This window comes from Piliocolobus tephrosceles, chromosome 8 (genome assembly GCF_002776525.5).
Source record: "Piliocolobus tephrosceles isolate RC106 chromosome 8, ASM277652v3, whole genome shotgun sequence".
NCBI classification, from domain to species: Eukaryota; Metazoa; Chordata; class Mammalia; order Primates; family Cercopithecidae; genus Piliocolobus; species Piliocolobus tephrosceles.
Window position 1 is genome coordinate 142,762,842 of NC_045441.1, and position 15,802 is coordinate 142,778,643.

Here is a 15,802-nt window from a genome sequence, read left to right on the forward strand (position 1 = left end):
ATATGGATGGATGGATGGTGTGGGTGGATGGATGGATGGAGATGGATCACTGGGTAGAAGACTTATTCTTCTTAAAGAAAATGGTTAATTGTGAACATGCTTTTCCATTTTAATGGACCTCCAAAGTATGCAGGTTGTCACAGAATAGGGAATATGTTATAACCTCGCTTTCACCATGCTAGTCAAAACATATCTAATCCTACTGAGAAACGCACCTACCAAAACTCAGTGTGCCAGGGGATAGCCTAGGGAGTTCTCTTGACTTTCACGGAAAGCAGAGTCGTCAATCCAACTCAAAGGTTTAACAGTTCAACACCTGTAAGTTGGGAGGAAGTCTGAATTTGAAAGGCAAATTAGATATTCAAAGAAACACATATTAGCCTGCATTCTAACTTGAAAACTATTATCTATGCTGTGGTTGTACCTATTTAAAAGTTAAATGTGTATATAGGCCAGAAATAGAAATGAATATGAAAAAGCCTTAAAAAGTCAATTTTTTGAAAAGAAGAAGGTGATTAACAAGGGTTTTCATCACTTTTTTCCTCTTTAATTTGTTTCCCGTTATTGTTGTTACAATGTTGCTTGTGTAGTAAAAGAAAATTTCCTGCACTCTGAAAAACAAAATTTGGCAAATAAAAATGGAATTTAGTAAAGAGTATCTTTATCCCTGTGGGTTTTAATGCAACAATGCTGCCTGAAAGACAATGTGATGCATCTGTACCTAAGAAACGATGCATATGATCCAGAATCATTCCAGTCGAGTAGGATATGCATCGATGCCTATGGGTCATCTTACTGTGCATTTTTTCATTCAATAATGTATACCAGATTGGTTTTCTGTGCAAAATCTTGTCTTAGTCCAGTGGGCATGGAAGAAGCATAGTCTTTGCCCCCCTTTCATGAAGTGTCCTTACTCTCGTTTGTTTCTTTACCCACAGTACCAGCTTCCACAGTTTTGTATCTTTCATCTCTATCTTATATATGTCCATAGAACTTCTGCTGTGTTCTTCCTTATTAATGTCATCTATTTCTGACTTCCTCCCTGAAGGATCAGTCCCCCAGAATTTCCATGAGGTGGCCATTTACCCTGCTCACTTCTGGGTGAAGCAGCCCTTTCTATTATCAGGCAGTACCAATGGTTAGACATCCTGAAGTTTCTCTGTTGCACGATTCGCCTGTGTTAAATTTCCTTTTGGTTCTAACTCTGCTTTCTGGAACATGCTCCCCAGTCCATGTGTTATGACTTCAAATGAGTGAGGACTTTTAAGTTTTTGGTATTTGAGGCTAAACACTTCCTTCAACTTTACTTCATGTCATATGTCTTAAAAATACCTTAACTTATTTCTAAAACATCTTTCTAAATAATATTCTCTATGTCATGATCTGTAACAATATCCAGCCACTGTCAGATCATGAGTGTGTTTGGGTCAGGGAGGGGCTTACCACTGCAACATTTGTTCAAGTGAACTTTTGTAAGTAAATCAGTCACATTATTGGCTGGTCAAGTAATTGATGCAAATCCAAAGTCCTAGGGTTTTTTTGTTTTGTTTTGTTTTATTTGCATATGGACTTTGACCAATGCATCTATTATGTAATAAATGTGTTTAAAACAGAATTTAGAAGTCTAGATTACTCTTATGAGAAATAATATTCAGGTCAGGCTCAGTGACTCATGCCTGTAATCCCAGCTCTTTGGGAGGCTGAGGCCAGAGGATTGCTTGAGCCCAGGAGTTTGACCAGCCTAGGCAACATAGTGAGACCCTACCTCTACAAAAAATGAAATAAATAAAACTTAGCCAGGCTTGGTGGCACACCCCTGTAGTCCCAGCTGCTTGGGAGGCTGAGGCAGAAAGATCATGTGAGCCCAGGAGGTCGAGGGTGCAGTGAGCAACAATCACACCACTGCACTGGAAAAAATTTTAAAAAAATTAAAAATGAAACAGAAACAATACTCAAAAGATATCAATTATTTGAATGAATGAGGATAGCATTAATTTTATCATTCTGGTTCATGAATCAGATTTGATCTTGACATTCTGTTTTTAATGGTTTCCTTGGAATTTCATCTTAATAGTGTTTGAGGAATGTCAACTGGGCTGTGAAAAATTGCAGGCACTAGGTTGCTTGTATCAATAGTACCACTGAAAGATTCTTGCTAGTCACAGACTTGACAAAAAGGGCTTATTTTCTTTCTGAATTCCGGTGAAATGAAAAGTTGCTGAATTAGCAAGTTCTAATTACTTATCCTTGGCCCTGGCCAGTGATTTTCTCCCAAAGAAAATACTACCTACTAGGAAATGAGATTGAATCAGTGTAACTTTCTGTAGCTATTTTGTTGCTCTTGGATAGTCTTACTTTTTAAGTTCTAAAAAGCTACTCTCTGATAGATGAACTAAGTTATAGATGGCAAATATGAAGACTTGTAGAAATTCTAAACCACTGTATAACTCTTTCCTACTAAGCCTATAATGGCCCTGTGAATTTTTCTTTTTTTTTTTTTTTTTTTTTTTTTTTTAAGAGACGGAGTCTCGCTTTGTGCCCCAGGCTGGAGTGCAGTGGCCGGATCTCAGCTCACTGCAAGCTCTGCCTCCTGGGTTCACACCATTCTCCTGCCTCAGCCTTCCGAGTAGCTGGGACTACAGGCACCCACCACCACGCCCGGCTAATTTTTTTGTATTTTTTAGTAGAGACGGGGTTTCACCGTGTTAGCCAGGATGGTCTCGATCTCCTGACCTTGTGATCCGCCCATCTTGGCCTCCCAAAGTGCTGGGATTACAGGCTTGAGCCACCGCGCCCAGCCAAATTTTTCTTAATTTAATAGCCAATATAGCCAATATTAAATATTTGGATGATATTGCATATTGTCTATTTTAGTTTGTAGCAATTTGATACATTCTAATGAACTTTTAATCTCTGATGAAAATATATTTATACATTGCATTGTCTACTTTTTGAGACCATCTTCATTCTACCTCATTTTGGCTTGGTTACTGAGTTGCAATTATGTACACTATAAGAGGGTATTCTCCAGACTATGAATGGGCAGAAGTGGTCCCTTTGCAGTGTAACCACCTGTCCCTATTTACTCCTGTATAATTAAAAATAATAATCTATATGTAACTATTATATTTATTATTATTAAGCTTTCATATCCTTTTTGTCTCTCAAAGAATCACAGTTTCGACTAAAATTTATATGATTTCTCTAATTTGCAGCGATCTGAAAACTTGGTCACAGCAGCCAATGTGCATGATGAATTTCCTAGACTTATGTAGTCCTTAGTACCCCTTAGCAGTATCTCCAGAGTCCCTCTCTCACCTGTCACTCTTGCTGCACTGCAAGAGGTTCTCTGGAATGGACTGAAACCTAGAATAAGGATAGGTGAGTTGCCCAGTGAAGAGAGACCAGGAAAAGCTTGAAACCTTGAATGAGGAGCTATAGAAAAAATAAAAGCCTGAAGACAGTGCGAGGGGCAGAAGTTGGTGAAAATTGGCACATAGCATGTGCTAAATAAATATTTAAATTTGGTACCCTGAAATAGATGTTGATCACATGGATGTAAAAAAAGGGAAAGATGACAGGGGACTTGGAGCTGAAAAGTTTAATCCTAGTTGGATTGGATTTAATGAGGGTATGAAGTTTAGCTGTGGAGAAGGAAAGTTCCAAGATGACCCTATACTATAGAGTCTGGTTTATCGGGAGGAAGAGCATTAGGTTTGCACAAAAGCTGTAAACATAATAATATCAGATTCTTTCTTGAGGTAACATTTGGCCATCGTACAGGAACATGACAGCCCAAGGCTTTGGGGCACTGAAGGCAGAAGGGTACCGAAGGGAGCTAATAGTAGCTTCGAGGATGGGAAGATGCCTCTTTCACTGTTTTGTGTCTTGGTTATTGATTTAAATGAAATATGTCTATTTGGCTTCTTTTATTTCCTTATTTCACTCACTGGGATTTTCTTTGTTGTTGCTCTTTTTAGGAACTGGTGGGGAGTAACCCTCCACAAAGGAATTGGAAAGGAATAGCGATTGCACTGCTTGTCATTCTGGTCATCTGCTCCTTGATCGTCACCTCGGTCATACTTCTGACACCAGGTACTGTATTCATTCTTGGAAGAGCAAGTTGCTGTCAGAGAAAAAGAGCATAATTTTACCTTGCAGTTTTTATCTAAGTAACCACCTATTACATAATTTATTTTTCCCAAGTTCTAATTCTCACTATGCCATATGATATAATATGATTTCAATTTTAAAAATTCATTTTATATGTTTTGGATTTGTTTATAAAGGTGTTTACCATGTGGAAATGCTTGGCATGTATTAAAATTACTTATACAATTACTTATTCATGCTTGATCAACTTAAAGACAATGGCATAAATATAATGATTTTATGTATTTCATAGAATTCCTGGACATTATATCAAAGGTGAATTAAGAAAATTATTAAAACAACATATGTTGAGTGTGAACTCAGAAGGTGCTAAATAGGTACTACTGAAGATTACATAAAATATAAACCAGTGTCATAAATCTCTCAGGGGAGAAAAGACACTAAAACCCACAGAAGAAACCTACAACAAATACAGATATATACATGCTCTATTGAGTAAGCCAAAGAAAAGTGCTACTGGAGTTGGGAGGAGAAAGAGAAATCTTTCAAAGAAAGTTCATGGAGAAGGTAATATGTAAAGTGGTCTTAATGGAGTAATGGTAGGAATTTAGTAGCCAGACAGTGGTAGGATTAGGGACAGAAGAAAGTCTTTGCCTATAAAACAGTAATATAGGGCCGGACGTGGTGGCTCATGGCTGTAATCCCAGTACTTTGGGAGGCTGAGGCGGGTGGATTTCCTGACGTCAGGAGTTTGAGACCATCCTGGCCAACATGGTAAAACCCCGTCTCTACTAAAAATACAAAAATTAGCCAGGCGTGGTGGTAGGTGCCTGTAATCCTAGCTACTCAGGAGGCTGAGGCAGGAGAATCGCTTGAACCCGGGAGGCAGAGGTCGCAGTGAGCCAAGATTGCCCCTTTGCACTCCAGCCTGGGCAACAGAGCGAGACTCCATCTAATAACAACAATAATAGTAATAATAATAATAATAATAATAATAATAATAATAATAATACAGGAGTTATCATAGGAAAACGTTGTGACCATAGATAAAACAGTATGCAACTGTTTCATCCACTCTTTTTATCATATTAGATGCCTATTTGTGTGGGCAAAAAAGTTTCAATCCTCAGTAAAGAGATATACAAGCATTAGACCCTAAGATGACAAAAAGTAGATATTATAAGGTACAACCTTTTTCCACAGGTACAACAAATGTGGGCAAATTATAATCCAGGCTTAAACTATTACCCCAAAACCTAAATGAAAAAAGGGTGGTCTGTACCCTGGTACCAAACTAGATAAAGATATCACAAGAAAACTACAGACCAATAGCCCTTATGAAAATAGATGTAAAACTCTTCAACAAAATAGTAGCAAACTGAATCTAACTACATGTAGAAAGATTATATATCATGACCAAATGGGATTTATTCCAGGAAAAACAAATTGGCTTGTATGAAAATCAGTCAATAAATTATACCTGCATGAATAGAATAAAGGGCAAAAAGCACATGATCGTCTGAACAGACACATAATAAGCATGCGACAAAATCCAAAAACCCTTTCCTGACAAAAGACTCAATAAGCTAGGAAAAGAAAGAAACATCTTCAACTTGACAAGAATCTATGAAAAATCCAATAGCTAACATCATACTGAGCAGCAGAAGACTGAAATCATTCCCCCTAAGACCAGGAGATGGTAGAAAAGGATGTTCATTCCCAGCATGGCTATTTAACATTATATTGGAGGGTCTAGCCAGGGCTATTAGGTAGGGAAAAAACAAAAAACAAAAAACAGGACATCCAGATAGGAAAGAAAGAAGTAAACCTGTCTCTATTCATAGAAGACATAATGTTGTATATAGAAAATCTTAAGGAATCCACAAAAAACCTATTGTAATAATAAATGAGTTCAGCAGGAAGGAAGATTTCAGACCAAAATGCAAAAATCATTTGTATTTTTAGCCACTAACTATGAACAATCCCAAAATAAAATTAAGAAAATGATTCCACTTAAAATAGTTTAAAACAGAATAAGATACTTAAGAATAAATTCAACAAAATAAATAAAGAAGTATAAGACTTGTGTACTAAAACTACAAAACAAAATGGAAGGAAATTAAGACCTAAGTAAATGGAAGGATATCTTATATAAATTGATCGAAAGATTTCATATCATTAACATGACAATACTCCCTAAATTGATGTGCAGATTCAACCTAATCTCTGTCAAAATCTCTTTCTTTCTTAAAGAAGCTACGAGTTGATTCTGAAATCCATATGAAAATGAAAATGACTCAGAATAGTCAGAACAATCTCAAAAAAGAATAATTCAAAGACTTACACCTCCTGATTTTAAAACTTACTGTAAAGCTACAGAAATCAAAACAATATGGTACTAGGCTAGGTATAGACATATAGATCAATGGAATAAAATTGAGAGTTCAAAAATAAACCCATATATCTATAGTCAATTACTTTTTGACAAGGGAACCAAGACCATTCAATGAGGAAAGAATAGTCTTTCCACCAAATTGTGGTGGTACAACTAGATATTCACTTGCAAAAGAGTGAGATTGGACCCCCAACTCATACCATATACAATGATGAACTCAATGTGGACCAAAGACCCAAATATAAGAGCTAAAGCTATAAAACTTTTAGAAGAAAACATAGGGATAAATCTTTGTGACTCTGAATTAGGCAATGGTTTCTTACATGTGACAACAAAAGTGCAAGCAATCAAAAATAGATAAACTGGATTTCATCAAACTTAAAACATTTTGTGTATCAAAAACACTATCAAGAAAGTGAAAAGACAACCCACAGAATAGGAGAAAGTATCTGCAAATCATGTATCTAGTAAAGGTCTAGTATCCAGAATATATAAACAACCCTTACGACTCAAAACAAACACACAAAAAACCAAATAATTCAATTTAAAAATAGGCAAAGGATTTAAAGAGACATTTCTCCAAAGAAAGACAAATGGCCAAAAAGCATATGAAAAGATACTCAACATCATTCAGCCTCAGGATGAATGAAAATCAAATCACAGTGAAATACCACTTCACACCCACTAGGATGATTATAAGAACCAAACACAAACAAAAAAAAGGAAAATAATAAGTATTCCCAGGATATAGAGGAATGGGAACCTTCTTACATTACTAGTAGAAAGATAAATTGTGTGGCTTCTGTGGAAAATAGTTCAGTAGTTCTCCTAAAAGTTAAACACAGAGTTACCATCTTACCTAGGAATTCTACTCCTAGGTATAGACTCAGGAAAACTGGAAACATATATTAATATAGAAACTAGTATATGAAGTTCATAACAGCATTATTCGTAATAGCCAAAAAAGTGAAAACAACCCAAATATTCATCTCCCAGAGAATGGATAAATAAATGTGATGTGGCCGGGGGCGGTGGCTCATGCCCGTAATCCCAGCACTTTGGGAGGCTGAGGCGAGTGGATCACAAGGTCAGGAGATTGAGACCATACTGGCTAACACAGTGAAACCTCATCTCTACTAAAACAAAACAAAACAAAACAAACTAGCCAGGCATGGTAACACGTACCTGTAGTCCCAGCTACTCGGGAGGCAGAGGCAAGAGAATAGCTTGCCCTTTGTCAGATGAGTAGATTGCAAAAATTTTCTCCCATTCTGTAGGTTGCCTGTTCACTCTGATGGTAGTTTCTTTTGCTGTGCAGAAGCTCTTTAGTTTAACTAGATCCCATTTGTCAATTTTGGCTTTTGTTGCCGTTGCTTTTGGTGTTTTAGACATGAAGTCCTTGCCCATGCCTATGTCCTGAATGGTATTACCTAGGTTTTCTTCTAGGGTTTTTATGGTATTAGGTCTAACATTTAAGTCTCTAATCCATCTTGAATTAATTTTCATATAAGGAGTAAGGAAAGGATCCAGTTTCAGCTTTCTACTTATGGCTAGCCAATTTTCCCAGCACCATTTACTAAATAGGGGATCCTTTCCCCATTTCTTGTTTTTGTCAGGTTTGTCAAAGATCAGATAGCTGTAGATGTGTGGTATTATTTCTGAGGGCTCTGTTCTGTTCCATTGGTCTATATCTCTGTTTTGGTACCAGTACCATGCTGTTTTGGTTACTGTAGCCTTATAATATAGCTTGAAGTCAGGTAGTGTGATGCCTCCGGCTTTGTTCTTTTGGCTTAGGATTGTCTTGGCAATGCAGGCTCTTTTTTGGTTCCATATGAACTTTAAAGCAGTTTTTTCCAGTTCTGTGAAGAAAGTCATTGGTAGCTTAATGTGGATGGCCTTGAATCCATAAATTACCTTGGGCATTATGGCCATTTTCACAATATTGATTCTTCCTATCCATGAGCATGGTATGTTCTCCCGTTTGTTTGTGTCCTCTTTTATTTCACTGAACAGTGGTTTGTAGTTCTCCTTGAAGAGGTCCTTTACATCCCTTGTAAGTTGGATTCCTAGGTATTTTACTCTCTTTGAAGCTATCTGACTAAGGGCTAATATCCAGAACCTACAAAGAACTCAATCAAATTTACAAGAAAAAAACAAACAACCCCATCAAAAAGTGGGCAAAGGATATGAACAGACATTTCTCAAAAGAAGACATTCATATAATCAACAGACACATGAAAAAATGCTCATCATCACTCACCATCAGAGAAATGCAAATCAAAACCACAATGAGATACCATCTCACACCAGTTAGAATGGCAATCATTAAAAAATCAGGAAACAACAGGTGCTGGAGAGGATGTGGAGAAATAGGAACACTTTTACACTGTTGGTGGGACTGTAAACTAGTTCAACCATTGTGGAAAAACAGGGTGGCAATTCCTCAAGGATCTAGAACTAGAAATACCATTTGACCATAGTTATGCTGCTATAAAGACACATGCACACGTATGTTTATTGTAGCAGTATTCACAATAGCAAAGACTTGGAATCAACCCAAATGTCCATCAGTGACAGACTGGATTAAGAAAATGTGGCACATATACACCATGGAATACTATGCAGCCATAAAAAGGATGAGTTCGTGTCCTTTGTAGGAACATGGATGCAAGCTGGAAACCATCATTCTCAGCAAACTATTGCAAGAACAGAAAACCAAACACCGCATGTTCTCACTCATAGGTGGGAATTGAACAATGAGATCACTTGGACACAGAAAGGGGAATATCCACACCGGGTCCTATTGTGGGGAGGGGTAAGGGGGAGGGATAGCATTAGGAGATATACCTAATGTAAATGACAAGTTAATGGGTGCAGCACATCAAGAAGGCACATGTACACATAGGTAACAAACCTGCACGTTGTGCACGTGTACTCGAGAATTTAAAGTATAATAATAAAAAAAAAGCAGCCATCCTCAGCCCTATTCTTCACTCCTCCCAGAAGCAAACATGTTTCAACTCTTGTAGCTTGTTCTATTTGAATTATAATGTTACTGATTTTTCAGTTTTAGCAGTTATCTATTGATTTTTAGTTACTGAAGTTTAAGATTTAACTCATACCTCTTGTCTCGAACACCTACCTATGTATTTCCGATCCCCTAGCTGCCCACTGTAGTTTCATTGTAATTTTGGTTAGATGAGTGCTTCTCACTTCTGGCTGTACATTAGAATCACTAGCAAACTTGAGTGAACAAATCTAGATACCTGAGACTCACCCTCACAGATTCTGCTTTATGTGTTTTGGGGAGGATCCTGGGTATCTGTGTTTTTAAAAAAGTTTTCAGTTGCTTCTAATGTGCAGCCAGGTTTGAGAACCACTGAGTAAATAATTAATAAATCAGTATTTATTATGACTGTGTAAATGCTTTGCATAGCTGAGCTATGAAGTAAGTCATTACTTTTCCTTTCTTGCTCATATTTCCCCCCCCCCCCCCCCCCCCCCCCCCAAAAAAAAAAAAAAAAGAGAATAGCTTGAACCTGGGAGGTGGAGGTTGCAGTGTTTTGAGATGGTGCCACTACACTCCAGCCTGGGTGACAGAGCTAGACTCCATCTCTAAATAAATAAACAAATAAATACTTGTGATGTAACCATACAACAGAATACTCCTCCGCTATAAAAAGGAATGAAGAACTGATCCATGCTGTAACACGAAGTAACCCTGGAAACGTCATGCTAAGTGAAGGAAGGCTGGCATAAAAGGCCACATATTGTATGATTTCAGAATAGGCAGATCCCTAGAGATAGAAAATACATTTGTGGCTGCCAGAAGCTAGAAGTGGGGAGAAAATGAAATGATTGCTAACAGGTATGAAATTTCTTTGAAGGGGGATGAAGAAATTATTCTGGAATTTGACAGTGGTGATACATGTATGACTCTGTTAATATTATATATTTTAAACACACCGAATTGTGTACATTAAAAAGATGAACTTTATGACATGTGAATTTCATCTCCATTAAGCTGTGAGTTTAATAAAAAGATGAGAAAGTTGTTGGGGGAAGAAAAGTGTAACCTGGTCACAAAAGTGCCAGACATACTAAATTGCCTTAAAAACTTGTCTAACCGGCTGGGCGCGGTGGCTCAAGCCTGTAATCCCAGCACTTTGGGAGGCCGAGGCGGGCGGATCACGAGGTCAGGAGATCGAGACCATCCTGGCTAACATGGTGAAACCCCGTCTCTACTAAAAAATACAAAAAAAAAAAAAAAAACTAGCCGGGCGAGGTGGCGGGCGCCTGTAGTCCCAGCTACTCTGGAGGCTGAGGCAGGAGAATGGCATAAACCCGGGAGGTGGAGCTTGCAGTGAGCTGAGATCTGGCCACTGTACTCTAGCCTGGGCGGCAGAGCAAGACTCCGTCTCAAAAAAAAAAAAAAAAAAAAAAACTTGTCTAACCCCAAAGAGGCTTCAGTAGCAGTTCTGGGAGAGACAGTGTTGCAGTCTCCTGCGTGAGCGAGCTTCGTGAATGGACCACAGTTGCCTGGAACACTCAGGCTGAGGATTCAATCCAGTGCTTCAGTGCCCAGGAAACGGATCCTTTCACCTGTTGAAATCAGATGACCAGGGTTTAGAGGGGTTCGGGGAGGAACTGCAGAGCCAATCCTCATTTTGTTTTATGGTGGTGGTGCTGATGATCTCACATGGCTGGGGATTTTAACCACTACATATTTCTAATTAATATAGAGGAACTCAAGTTTTCCTCAGGGTCTGTGGAGCGTGTGTTTCTGCCTCTGCTATTCTTTGAGCAGAATTGCGCTCTGTGTAAGAATGTGATTGCTGCAGATTCGGTCTCATGGTTGTCTGGCACTCACTTTGGGACTTAGACAGCAGTGGTGTCTAGTGGTTTGCAGTTACTCCCACCTTCCAAGGTGCATGTGAACATTCATGTTACCCAGGTCCGAGGGCTGTCACGAGTGTCACTCAAGAGTGGAATAAGGCTGGGTGCGGTGGCTCACGCCTGCAGTCCCAGCACTTTGGGAGGGCGAGTTGGGCGGATCATGAGGTCAGGAGATCAAGACCAGCCTGGCCAACGTAGTAAAACCCCATCTATGCTAAAAATACCAAAATTAGCTGGGTTTGGTGGCAGGTGCCTGTAATCCCAACTACTCAGGAGGCTGAGGCAGGAGAATGTCTTGAACCCGGGAGGCAGAGGTTGCAGTGAGCCAAGATCGTGCCACTGCACTCCAGCCTGGTGACAGAGCAAGACTCTGTCTCACTAAATAAATAAATAAATAGAGTGGAATTAAATGGCTGCCTGGAGCTTCTTACACAGAAATGTCCACAGCAGCAAAGCGGGTTGAGAACCGGGTCCTGGGACCCTGTCCTCCAAGCTCAACTTCAGGCCTGGCAGGCAGTAGCCCTGCGTCTTCTCCACTCACAGGGAGTGGTGGCAGGTCTCCTCCCTCCAGTGCAGCAGCTGACCCTGCCAGCATCTGCATTCGGTTCTTTTGCAGCAGATGCAACCACAGCAGCCTCTCCTCCCCAGTAAACAGAGGATGCAGTCGCTGGGAGCTCTTCTCCCTCCACGCTGACGGCCAGTTGTCAGGGGCAACTGCTCCTAGAGGGGCTCTGGTGAATGGCCGAATTCCAGAGAAGGCTTTGAAGAGAGGACTTTGCTTTTCTTTTTCCATCACAATACACATGCAGCTGAGCCTTGCTTCACCTTTTGGTTCTGCTGGGCTTTCGTGGGTGCTGTTTGTGTCTCTGGGCTGTGCTGCCCTGGGACTGGGTGTCCAAGGTGTAGGCCTCTCCCACAGGGCTGCACAATGAATGTTGCACCGCTGCTCCCACATCGAGGCCTGACTGCATCCACTCTCCTGCAATACAGCAATGGCTCGTGTTTTGGCATCAAATTCCATCAGGCCGAGGAGGTATCAAATCATTCAACCTGCCACTAGTTCCAGAGTGGTCTCGAATTCACTAATGTACAGAGCAGTGTCACCTCGACTGAGAATGCCTGCCAACAGAGCCAGCATGAATGATCCCAGCTAGGAGCTGAGAACTCCGTGCTGAGTGCCAGACAGAACGTGCAAAGAGAAGATGCCAGTGTTCCCCATGAAGCTGAGTCCACGTAAAGACAATACATGTGCAAGGAGAATTCCACAGTAGTGTTAGCATTAAGCAAAAATAAAAGTCAAAGGCAGGGTGTGGTGGAGGCCTGTGGAGTTGTGTAGATAGTGGAAATGCTGACCTAGAGGACTGAGATCCTCACCAAGGCAGGAGTGGCTTCCACCAGTCAAAGTGGAAGATGAGACTCAGTCTTCAACGGTGGAGAATCCAAGTCGTGACAGTCACACTTTGGATATGTTTGCACACAGTGTTGAGTGCATTCCTACCCAACATTGCTTCCATTTTGGTAGCTTTAGTTAGAAATTGTAATATGTGCTTTTTTTAAAAAAAAAATAGTATTTTTCAAGTATTACCAGTCTTGTATTCTAGTTTATTGAGACTCAGAATACAGTACCTGCTTTCTACTTAATTAGTAAATCCATTCTGAACCCACTTGATTCAGTCATTTTGTGAAAATGGTTCCTGGTACCCAGGGGCCCCCTTGCCACCCCGGTGAGAAGAATCTCACACGCGTGGTGGAGTGTGTCCTCTTGATGACGCAGACCTGGAAGGGCCTCATGGTAATCACTCTGAACAAGGCATCTTGTCCTGAAGTGCAGTCTAATTATCACCAGTTATGCACAATTTATGTTTTAGAAATCAAATTAAAGTGTTTAAGGCGATCTTGGTTCCAAAGGGATTTACCACATGAGAATGTGTCCTTTTCAGTGTTGTCATTCATGTCTCCCTTGCTGGTCTATGCTCTTTTCTCAATTTCTTCTCTTTGGAATAATAGGCTGGACGTTACCTTTTTTATTTTCAGATATTAAATATGTGTCTGTCTACAATAGGCCATGCACAGTGTATGCCTTTTGTTAGCAGCTGCAGTTCTCACATTCTGATGGAAACGCTGTGACCTTCTCCAGTGCCACAATCACTCATGTGGGAGTCGGAAGCTCCAGCAGGATCAGATTTGCATGAAAACATCCCTGACACTTGGCTTTTATGGAAACTCACATTAGAGCAGGTGGACAGTGGTTTGTGACGGAAACACTAGAACACTTTTAGGTGGTCCATCAATGAAAAGCCTTGGATAATTCAAAGTCATAGTGAAGAGAGGTTCGGGGTTAAGGGCAAGCACAGGTTATCAGAACACAAGACTCGTCAGTCTTTTGGGTAGTAAAGTAACAGAGTTTTTTTATGGAATTAAAATGTTGTCACTGTTTAATGTCTGTGACCACATTGCCAACCCTCACCTTATCTTTTTAAAATTCTTGAACAAATAATTTCAAAACATTTTATTGAAGGATCTACATATAGGATATATATTATATATTTAATATAAATATTATGTAGAAATTAAATACATATATATAAACACATGTGAGTAAGCTCTTTTTGAATTCTGATGAATTTTATTTTATTTGTTTATTTTTTTTTTGAGACAGAGTCTGGCTCTGTCTCCCAGGCTGGAGTGCAGTGGCCGGATCTCAGCTCACTGCAAGCTCCGCCTCCCGGGTTCACGCCATTCTCCTGCCTCAGCCTCCGGAGTAGCTGGGACTACAGGCGCCCGCCACCTCGCCCGGTTAGTTTTGTGTATTTTTAGTAGAGACGGGGTTTTACCGTGTTAGCTAGGATGGTCTCGATCTCCTGACCTCGTGATCCGCCCGTCTCGGCCTCCCAAAGTGCTGGGATTACAGGCTTGAGCCACCGCGCCCGGCCTGAATTCTGATGAATTTTAAAACCAAACATGATTCTATAATCAGCATCCAGGCCAAAAAAGCAGAATACAGCCAGCATCCCAAAAGCCCCCCAGACCTTTCCCATCATTAATCTCAAGAGCAATCTCATTTCTGACATCACAGAGTAGTATTATGAGTTTTTATATTCTTTGCATTTATGGCATAAATGTAATCATCTGGTATGTCTACTTTTATGCCTGCTTTTGTTCTATATGTTTGTGAGATTCATTGTTATGTTTTAGGTTGTACTGCTACCCAATTTTTAACCTATATTGGATTATCTTATCATAAAGTCCCACATAATCTCAATGAAAATTGCAAAATAGTTCAATAGTCATTTAATAGCCTTTGTGTATATCATAAAAAGTAACGCATACCTCCTACTTTTTGTCTTGTAGAAATAGGTGGCTTGCTCCATATCTTTTGGGCATTTTCTCTCCGTTATGGCTCCTATATTAAATTCATTCCACAAATTCAATCTTGTTATATTCCATCTACTACCACTGACTATGCCCCAACCGTTTCATCATGGGAAGCACAGGTGGCTTGAGTGGGTCTTTGGTATTGTTCATTTGCCCTGGGGCGTCTGTTCTGTGAGTGAGTCCTGGGCTCCTCCGTGCCCGCTCACAGCCATCTGCAGCGGACTGACTGGGCTGGGGATGGTGTCTACTCTGATCATGAAACAGAGAGTTGTTTTGGCTCCTGCTGATGCGATCACTGATAATGTTTCTGCCCAAAGTTAACTTGTTAATACTATTCGAGACTGAGTGCTATAAATAGAGGCTGTAGATGATATTCATTATGATGGTCCAAAATATGGGAGAGGCCATTGAGAACAGGATGCATTCCTGGAAGGCCTCACAGAGAATGAGCAGTTAGAAACTTTAAAAGATAGATCCAGTAGAGATGGAAGAAAACTGAGAGGGAAGGCCATGAAGGCTCGGGAGACACAGGGCAGTCTCGCTAGGAAGTTGTAGAGGGGCCAGGCGTGGTCAGAAGTTAAGGGAGAATGAAAGGGGTGGTAGCCAATGGGGAGAGCCTGGAATGCACAGGGCCTGGATTTGAGATTGAACTCTTAATTTCTCCTCATGTTTATACCAATGTCATAACCAGTTTCAGAATCTGATGAAAACTCTAAGTCATCTTATTGTTGGAAAGAAAGAAAAGGCATTGTGTGTGCATAGACACTTGGATATGTTGTATTAATAGAAGGTTTGTGAACCTAGTCAGTCCATCCCAGGGCCATCTCAGGGATCTGCTTGAGCATCTATCTGAGGTCCAGGTGTTAATGTTTGTCGGCCAAAATATTTTTGTCTGTGAGTAACAGAGCAGCCAACTAAAACTGTTCCAGTTGCAGCTGTCTTTATTGTTTCACAAGACAAGTTTAGACATAGCCAGTCCAAGGCAGATTCAGTGCTCATGGATATTGTCAAGGGTCAGGCAGT

The 15,802-nt window shown here is 40.1% G+C and overlaps 1 protein-coding gene and 1 long non-coding RNA gene across 12 annotated transcripts in view; one reads left to right on the forward strand and one right to left on the reverse strand.

Moving 5' to 3' along the window:
* Positions 1-15,802, forward strand: part of DPP6 (dipeptidyl peptidase like 6) — a 1,140,747-nt gene that overhangs the window by 699,069 nt on the left and 425,876 nt on the right. For all 11 annotated transcript variants that reach the window (XR_003306682.2, XM_026447005.2, XM_026447006.2 and 8 more), the window contains one exon: positions 3,981-4,095. Coding sequence is in view for 10 of the 11 variants with exons in the window: in XM_026447005.2 (XP_026302790.1) it covers positions 3,981-4,095 (115 nt within the window). In the remaining variant the exon portion in view is untranslated. The remainder of the gene's footprint in view (positions 1-3,980; positions 4,096-15,802) is intronic.
* LOC113219713 overlaps positions 3,840-15,802 on the reverse strand; it is a 36,410-nt gene continuing 24,447 nt past the window's right edge. The window contains exon 3 of the long non-coding RNA XR_003306683.1: positions 3,840-4,126. This is a non-coding gene — a long non-coding RNA (uncharacterized LOC113219713). The remainder of the gene's footprint in view (positions 4,127-15,802) is intronic.